Genomic DNA, 8,593 nt, shown 5'->3' on the forward strand with positions numbered 1-8,593 from the left:
CTCTTTCTGCAGGATTGGTCCACACCCGCCTGCCTGCTGAGGGGGGCTGCCCACAACCACCCACGTTGAGGCTTGGAGACTGTGGGCCACCCTGCCAAGGGGCAGACCCCAGACTCAATCCCAGCTGGCACACCGCCAGCCCTGGTTCTGGGGCCCCTTCACCCCCACGGCCAGCCCCTGCCCTCCGCTCGAGTGTCTGCAGGGGTCTGAGCCCTGCCTGAAGCATTCTGTGTGCACCAACTTGACTCCAGGTCCCACATCCCTTGGGTTCCTGCACGGGGTACCCGCCCCCCATGTCCCTGCATCTGAGCCCAGACCCTTGCTGCCCTCCAAGGGCAAGGCTGTGTAGCCCCATTCAGGCTCTGCACTCAGCTTCTCCCACTCCTGCAGCCCGAGCTCCTCCTGACTCGGCAGAGCTGGGCCCCACCCCTGCGCAGGGCACAGGCCCTGCAGAGTGTCCACTCACACCCCGCCCAGCACGTGCCCAGGCCTCCTGTGTGGCGTCTTCTTTCTGGGTCCGCACCGGCTGCTCTGAGCACCCCACAGGACGGCGTCTGGTTCAGAGCCCCTGCAGCGGCGGGGGGTGCGTCCTGCCTGCCCCTGTGCCCCAGATGTACCTGGAGACGGGAGGGGGAGGGTGCACTGTCTCCTTCCCCCGCCCCCCTGCCCAGGAGGGCTGGCCAGGCACCCGCCCGCTGCCCTGGCCCCTTCTGCTCAGCACGCATGGCTGTCCCCACCAGGCAGCTCGCCACCCCCCCCTCCCCACCCCCCCGCCCTGTGCCCTTGGCAGCTGGGCTCCTTGGCACCCCCCCCCCCAGGCTCCTCTGATGGGCACGTTTGGCTGCGGTCCCACCACAGACACCGTGGTGCCAAGACAGCCTGTGGGGCTCTGGACGGGAGGGAGGGACGTAGACACGCTCCTCTTGGGGCCTCGCGGCTCCTCCAGGCGTGTCCCTCCACCCATCCTCCCTACCCCTGCTAAGCGCCTGGGTTGGCCTTCAAGAGGAAACAGCAGACACCCAAGGACGTTTGGGGACACCTTCCAAAAATGGCGCAGAGTGGACCTGGCCCTGAGAGCCAGCAGGATCCCAGCGGGAGGGGCCCGAGCCCTGCGGCCAGAAGCACGGCCTCGCTGGGGACCCTGGGCTGTCCCCTCAAGCCCCCACGCCGCCCAGCCCGCCTGCCCAGCCTTATTCCTCGGTGCAGGGAGAGATCCCTGCCACCGGAACAGACAACTCGGCCGCTGCATCTGAAACCGCAGGCCCTCGGGGCGGCGGGGGAGACAGGGCTGAGGGGGTCACCCGCGCTGCCTCCTGCAAGCTGCCCGGCCACGCGACCCGTGTCCACGCCGAGAGCCGGCCACCCACCCGTGAACCCCGCACGTCGTTACCTGTGCGGCCGCCTCCGTCCGCCTGCTCCCCGCCGAGTCCTCCGTCCCTCCTCTGCCCGGCGGCTGCCAGCGATTTGCGGTGGGTTTTGTTTGCCAGTCCGGCCCCCGTGCCCACCGGTCCCCGGGAGGCGCCCCGGCCCGCCGCCCGTTCGTGGCAAGCGTCCACGTCCCCTTCCCTCCTGGCCCCCACGGTGCCAGCGCGGAGGCACCGGCAGGGACGGAGCCCGGCCAGCCTCCCGCAGCCGAGTGTCGCCAGGCGGCCGCTGCGGCTTTTCTTGTATTTTAAACACACACACACACACACACACACACACACACTCTCGCACACGCACACACGCCGAGCCCCCCGCCCCTGACAACACGCATCCCTTCTGTCGGGGAGCAGCCCCAGCCAAGAAAGCCGGAAGCGAGCAGAGCTGCGCCAGCGCGGAAGCCGGGCCCGGGCTCGAGCCCCCCCCCTCCCCGCCACCTCCCTCCCACGGAACTCCTGTCCGCCCAGGGGGTTCTCCTGACCGGGCGCCCCTCTTGGCCACACATGGCCCCGGCCTGTCCCCGAGGGGAGCTGCTTGCCGAGCGCCGGCTGCCAGCTAGACGGCCAAGGGCCTGGCCTCCCCAAGCCCGCAGTCCACCACGGGCCGGGCCGCAGGGAAGGCGCCGGGTGGGCGCGCCTGGCCTCGTGGGAGCGGGGCCCTCGGTGCGCGAGATGGGCCGGCCTCTAGCCAAGAGGGGGCCGTGGACGCGGGGCCCCTTCCGTCCCCACGGCCCACGGGGTTGGCGGCCAGCAAGCGGCCCGGAGGGAGGGGAGCCTCTGGCCCGGCTCCGGTGGCTGCTCGGGGCCGAGGTCACGCAGACGCGCTCCGCTGAGGCCTGAGTGCCCGTCTGGGCCGACGGCCACCCGTCCTCGAGAAGCCTCCCTTAAGCCGTGTCTTTGGGCCCCGCCCTGCTTCTCTGTGTCTCCTTTTTCTCACCGCTGATTTAAGGACTCGATTGACGACTTCCACACCTTCGCTCTCCGGACGGACAAGGAGGAAGGGCCACTGCAAGACGCCAGGTGGAGGCCCGGTCACCTCCGGTGCAGGCTCCGCCCGGAGACCTCTCTCCCTCCGGAACCTCCCTGCCTAAAGCTCTGCTCGTGGTGGGACAAGGCCCCTGCCTGCGACTCCGGCTCTGGTGGCTGCTCTGGTCTCTTGCCCTCTCCTCACAGCCCGTCAAGCCCAGCGTGAGCACATCACCCCCTCGGGTCGTCACCCCCCTCAGGTCCTCACCCCCTCACATGGCGCCTCTCTCAGATCACCGCTTTCTTTACTCCCCCAGGGCAGTGCCCCACCCCGCCCCGGGTTGCTCCTGGTGACTCGAGGGCAGCCTCTGATCTCCAGGCTCTGGGTCTCCCTCTCCACAGGGCCCGGGCTGCAAGAGGTTCTGGAAGGAACGGCCCCTGAAGCCCTGCCCTCCTGCTGCCTCCTTGCGCTCACTCGGCTGTCCTCCACACACCTTCTGGCCGCTTCCGGAAGATTCTAGCAGCCTCTGCCGAGGTGCCAGCAGTTCCCGCTCCCCTCCCGTCCGGCGCCCCCTGCGCATTGGAGGCTTGCTCGCCTGCCTCCTTAGGGGCCTTCCCTGGCCACACCTGTGTTTTTAATGGAAAAATCCACATAACGCACCAGTGGCCCTTGAAGCGACAGGAAAGTGCGCAGCTCAGGCCACCGCCTCTACCTGTTCCAGACACTTCCGTCCCCGCACGCGGAGGCCCGCCCCAGCCCCAGCCCGCCGGCCCGCCTTCCGTCTGGATTTGCCGGCTCCGGGTGGTTCACGTCGCAGAGTGTTGGATTCGTGGCTTCTCTGTGGCACGGCCTTTGCAAGGCTCGTCCACGCCGCGGTCTGCATCAGACCTTCCTGCCCTTTTTCGGGGCTCCTTGTTTCCTCCTTGCAGGGCGCCTCAGCGTCCTTCCACGTGGAGCAGGGCCTGACTCCGCGCTCCATCCCCGGCACCCACGCCGGGCATGGCAGGCACCCCACTCCAGTCCCACACCCCACGGATGAGGGCACAGCCCCTCACCCGCCGGGCTCTGCTCCCTGCCGCGTTTCCCCTCCAGCGTGTGATGTGATGGGGGTGGGGCGCATCCCCCAGGCTGTGGGACCTGGCATCTGTGGCCACCGTGGCAGCTGCCGTGTTGCCCAGCCAGGTGACACCTGCATGCTGGGTGTGGTTGTGGGATCCAGGCCCGTGGCCGGTCTACGAACGTCCCTTTCTCAGTCCCTGTAGGAGGGAAGATCAGGAGGGTCCAGAACAGCCTCCGAAAATGAAATGAGACGAGCTTGCGGGGACAGGTATGGATGTAAGACCAGGCCTGTGGCACGGGGCAGGGACTGGCCCTGCGCAGGGCAGGGCCGGGGAGGGAAGGCCGTCGGGAAGGCCGACCCGCGGCCACAGCCAGAGTGACCCCGAGCCCCGCCTCCTCAGGGTGCCTGTGTGCACAGCTGCGGAGGCTCACGCCATGCCTCCCCACCCCAAGCTCTCCTGGGGCTCCGGCTGTCACCCTGATGGATGGGCTGAGTCGGGGGACCCTGGCTGGGCCAGCGCCTCATCCATCACTGGGGGCTGGCTCCTGGCGGGCCGGCCGCAGCAGCTGCCTGAGTGGCCTGGTGCGTGCCTTCAGTCCCTGTCACCCCAGCCTCTCCAGCCAGAGCGGGTCGGTGAATGGCTGGGTCACACCTGCCTCCCTTGGCCCCCAGGACCCTGGCCGGGCGCCACCTGGCGCTGTCTGGGCCGCGGGGTTTATGGTGGTTCACCTGCCGGAGGGCCACTCCCAGGGCACCCTGGCTTGCCTGCTGCTCCCTGCACAGCCTCGCGTCTGCGGGTCACCCAGTCTGGGGCTGTGCTGTGGACGGAACCAGGAGGCGGGGGTGGGGGTGCTGTCTGGTGATCCCACGTGCAGAGACGTGTCAGCCGCCGGCCTTGGTCCAGACCCAGCTTCCCCAAGGTGCAGACTTTCACCTTCTGTGACCTTGCGTGCCTCAGTTTCCCCAGTGGATAATGTGCTCACAGGCTGGGTGAGGCCTCAGGGGAGCACTGGATACAAAGGTGTGAGCAGTTGCTAGTGTGGGTGAAGCACGCTGTTTTTACATTTGAGTGTCGGGTGGGCTTGTGGACCGTGGGAGCACGTGGTCTGAGTGTGTGTGGACCCACGAGGGGGCACGCCACGGAGGTGGTGTGTGCCTCAGCGGGTGAGTGGGCGGGAGGGGCCCCTGGGTGAGCAGCGACGTGCGGGGTGAGGTGCTGGTGAGGTACGGCTCCCCCAGAGCCTCGGGATGCCCCCGTCTTTCCCACCCAGGCAGGACGGGAGCGCTTGTGTTCATTGGTGTCCTGGTTTGCCCTGGAAAAGTTGAGGAGATGTCAACGACAGGAAGCGGTAGAGACCGATGTCATCTGCTTTCCGGCCTTCCTGGAACACATGCTGCCAGCTGCTGCCCCGGGGCCTTTGCACATGCGGTTCTAGCAGCCCGGAAGACTCTTCCTCCAGGGATCCACATGGCTCGCCCCCTCACTCCTCCCGGTCTCCGCACCAGTGCCAAGTTTGCAGGGAGGGCTTCCCAGAGTGCACCTCCCACGTGGCCAGGCCCACGCCTCCGGAGCTGCTTCGCTTTCACTGTAATGCTGCCCTCCTGCAGTCTGTCTACTGGCTGTCTTCGCCGATTGTCCCCCACTCAATGGCAGCCCCGTGGGGGCAGGGCCTCTGTCCCCCCCGGCTGGAGAACGGGCGGCAGGTGTTGCCTGAAGAGTCAGGGGAGGCTGTGCTCCCAGACAGGGTGGCCGGTCCCCACACACAGGGGGCTCCTCCGCCCTCACTGCCCCAGCCGTGGCACCGGTGGGGGAGGGGGGGGCGGAGCTGCCCTCCGCCCTCCGTGGAGGCCTCCACGTGGCTGCCTGGGGGCCCGCAGCACCGACCCCTGAAACGATGACGGCCCGTCTGTGGGGCGCTTGCCGCGTTCCAGGCCCCCACCAGGTGGCCTTTACCTGTAGCCAGTCCTCCCGACCTTTGTTCCCCAGGGGGGCCGCCGCCGGGAGACAAGGCGCCCACAGCCTGACTCGGGCACGCCCCCTGGGTGGGGCGTGTGCGCGCATGCGAGCTGTTCTGCCGCGGCGGCACCCCAAAACGCTGCCTGCCGGCGTGTGCCGGCCTCCGTGGCGTGAAGTCCTCCCCGGGTGGCAGACGTCTCTGAGTGCGGAGCGGGGAAGAGCTGAGCGCCACCGCGTCCGCGGGCCGAGGGCACCTGCCTGCACGCACCTGTGCCCCCGCGTGCGCGATGGCGCGGGCCGGCTCTTCTCGAACGTCGACGTGAGTCTCCGAGCCTTATTTTGTGCCCGCCAGGACAGTTTCGCGGGCTTACGGTGCAAGGTTTCCACATCACAGCGCTGCTGGGGTTGCGCGCAAGTATTGAGGGGTCGAGCGGCGTCGCGTCTGCAACTTACTCCCAGCGTTTGGAAACGTGTGTCCGCGTGGGCAGAAAGCGATGAAACGCAGTAAAACGATACCAGTTGAGGAAACCGGGCGAAAGGGGAAGGGACGTTCCTTATGTCATTCCTCCACGTTTTCTGTAGGTTTGAAATAATTTCAGAACAAAAAGTTGTAAAGTAACGAACACTGTCCCCCCCCCCCCCCCCCCCAAAAAAAACAAGGGAGGAAATAAGGGGACTTTCCCCTTTTTGGCACCCGAGTAAATCAACTGTGACCCCCGCCTCCTAGGGGGGGGGGGGGGCGGCCCGTGGGTCTCTGTGCCCCGTACTCAGCCCAAGCGCAGGGGAAGCTGGATGTGGTCTCCAGCGTTCTCTCTGGCCCGTCGTCCTCACGGCCACCGTGGGGGCAGCCGACCTTCCTCTCTTTCTGGGTTCTCTTGCTTTATCTTTATTTCGCGTACTTCCTCTGGGTTGTTTTCTTTATATTCGAGTTAAATTCCAGTTACTTAATGTGCAGCGTGACGTGGTTTTGGGGTATAGGGCTGATGTGGCACTCCCATGTGACACCTGGCCACGGGTGTCTTCTCACCTTGATCTGGACGCCCTTCCTCCCGGGTTTACCAACGGCCAAGACCTTAAGTGCAAACATGTAGAGATTTCATTATGTTAGCGTTTAGACGTTTTGTGACGGCAGTCTTGGCTTCCGTTTTGTCAGTTAGGTTATGTCTTAAATTCTATCTGGGAATTGGGACAACGCTTTAATTGTGAATCATTTATACTGTGGTCTGTGAGTCCTGCCTGGGTAACGTCTGAGGCATCCACCCGTCCCGGCTGTCCTGGCACCGAGGGGCTTCCCAGGACGCGAGACCTGTAGTGCCGGGCAAACCGGGACCAGCTGGTCACCCTCCCCGAGGAGGCATTCTGCGTCGCCTAAAGAGTGATTTGTTTTAGTACTTACGACAAGGGAACTTGAAAAGAACCTGTTTCCTGAGTGTGGGGAACAGAGTTTAAATTTAGACCTACTTAATTAATTTAATTAATGACATTTCTCAGTTCCTCTCTATTTTTTTTTTTTTTTTGCTAATTTGATTAGTCAAAAATTCAGGAAAGTGTGCTAAAGTGTAGCCACTGCCACTGTATCTGTCCATTTTCACATTTTTTTCAAGCCACGTTTGCCTGACATATTTCAGCATTGTTACTTTTCGCATAAAAGTTTATTATTGTAAAATTGATAAGCCTTTAGCAAGACTGACACAACGAAGACGAGAGAAGACCGAAACTGCCAACATCAGACCCCGGGGCCCTTACAGACGTCATCAAGGAATATTACAGAAAACTTCTCGCTCATACCTTCGACACCTTGGAAGAAATGGACCGGCTCCTTGAAAAGCACACACTACCAGGGGCACCTGGGGGGCTCAGTCGTTAAGTGTCCAGCTTCAGCTTAGGTCACGATCTCACAGTTCATCCGTTGGAGCCCCACGTTGGGCTCTGTGCTGACAGCTCGGAGCCTGGAGCCTGCTTCGGATTCTGTGTGTCCTTCTTGCTCAACTCCCCCTCCACTCCTGCTCTGTCTCTCTGTCTCTGTCTCTGTCTCTCTCAAAAATAAACATTAAAAAAAAAAGAAAGCCCACACCACCAAAACTCAACCAAGATGAAAAAGACAATCTGAACAGTCCTACAGCCATTCAAGCAGGTCAAATTCGTAACCAAAAAGTAAACTTCCACTTTCCCTGGAGAATTCTATCAATAATTTAAGGAACAATGAACACTAATTCGTCTCAAACTCTTCTGGAAAACCAAAGAAGGGGCAGCATTCTCTGACAGATTTTTGAGGCCAGAATTTCCTGGTTCTCAAAACCAAAGACAGCAGAAAACAAGAAAACTACAGACCAGTATCTCTCTTGAATTTAGATGCAAGAATTCTCAACAAAATTTTAACAAATCAAATCCAACAATGTGTAAAAATCACTAAGCACCATAACCCAGTGGGATTGCTTCTACCTACACAAGGTTGGCTCAACATTAGAAAGTCAACTGGGGCTCCTGGGGGGCTCAGTCGGTTGAGTGTCTGACTCTTGATCTCAGTTGAGGTCATGATCCCAGAGTCGTATCAAGCCCCACGTCGGCTCTGTGCTAAGCACGGAGCCTGCTTGGGATTCTCTCTCTCTCTCTCTCTCTCTCTCTCTCCCTCCCTCCTCCACACTCTTTCTCTCTCTCTCTCTCAAAAATATAAAATAAACACAAGTAAAATAAACACAAAAACTTACCAAAACTGACACAAGAAACAAAATAGGAACCATTAGAAGTCTTAACGGAACCCTTCATTAAAAGCCTTCCTGGAGAGGTCTGGCCTGGATGGCTTCCGTGGTGAGTTTGAGCAAACCTCATGGGAGGGACAGCCGCGGCCTTAACACCAACCTGCCTGGTGGGGACAGGCCCTTCCCAAGGGGAGCACGGCCCCGACACAGAAGCCCAGCGAGGACGCCCCAGAGGGCTACAGACCTGCCTTCCTCACGAATCACTGGTGTATTTATAATACGTGTTGTAAATATTATGTATATTAGAAGCAAATGTGAGGAAACCGAACTTTAAAATCCCATACTCCTTGTAAGCACCCCAAAAGAGGAGACGCTAGGGTGTGAGTTCAACAAAGCGTGTACAAGGTCTATACGGTGTGTCTTCCGAAATGCCAAGGACAGAAACCAAAGCCCTAAATACGTGGAGAGACGTGTCATGTTCATAGATTG

At 61.7% G+C, this 8,593-nt stretch overlaps 1 protein-coding gene across 1 annotated transcript; it reads left to right on the forward strand.

Moving 5' to 3' along the window:
* The first annotated feature begins 825 nt into the window (after positions 1 to 825).
* LOC121009933 (formin-like protein 5) lies at positions 826 to 4,095 on the forward strand. The gene is made up of 2 exons (XM_040443333.1): positions 826 to 2,609; positions 2,790 to 4,095. Exon 1 carries the CDS (start codon positions 1,049 to 1,051, stop codon positions 1,979 to 1,981), a length of 933 nt encoding a protein of 310 aa, XP_040299267.1. The 5' UTR covers positions 826 to 1,048; the 3' UTR covers positions 1,982 to 2,609; positions 2,790 to 4,095.
* Positions 4,096 to 8,593: the final 4,498 nt, after the last annotated feature.

The sequence above is a fragment of the Herpailurus yagouaroundi genome, unplaced genomic scaffold, assembly GCF_014898765.1.
Source record: "Herpailurus yagouaroundi ecotype Mexico unplaced genomic scaffold, PumYag 190, whole genome shotgun sequence".
NCBI lineage: Eukaryota > Metazoa > Chordata > Mammalia > Carnivora > Felidae > Herpailurus > Herpailurus yagouaroundi.

Excerpts from the sequence above, each read along its gene's own strand:
- LOC121009933 (XM_040443333.1), top strand. The coding sequence starts at position 1,049 with ATGGCGCAGAGTGGACCTGGCCCTGAGAGCCAGCAGGATCCCAGCGGG.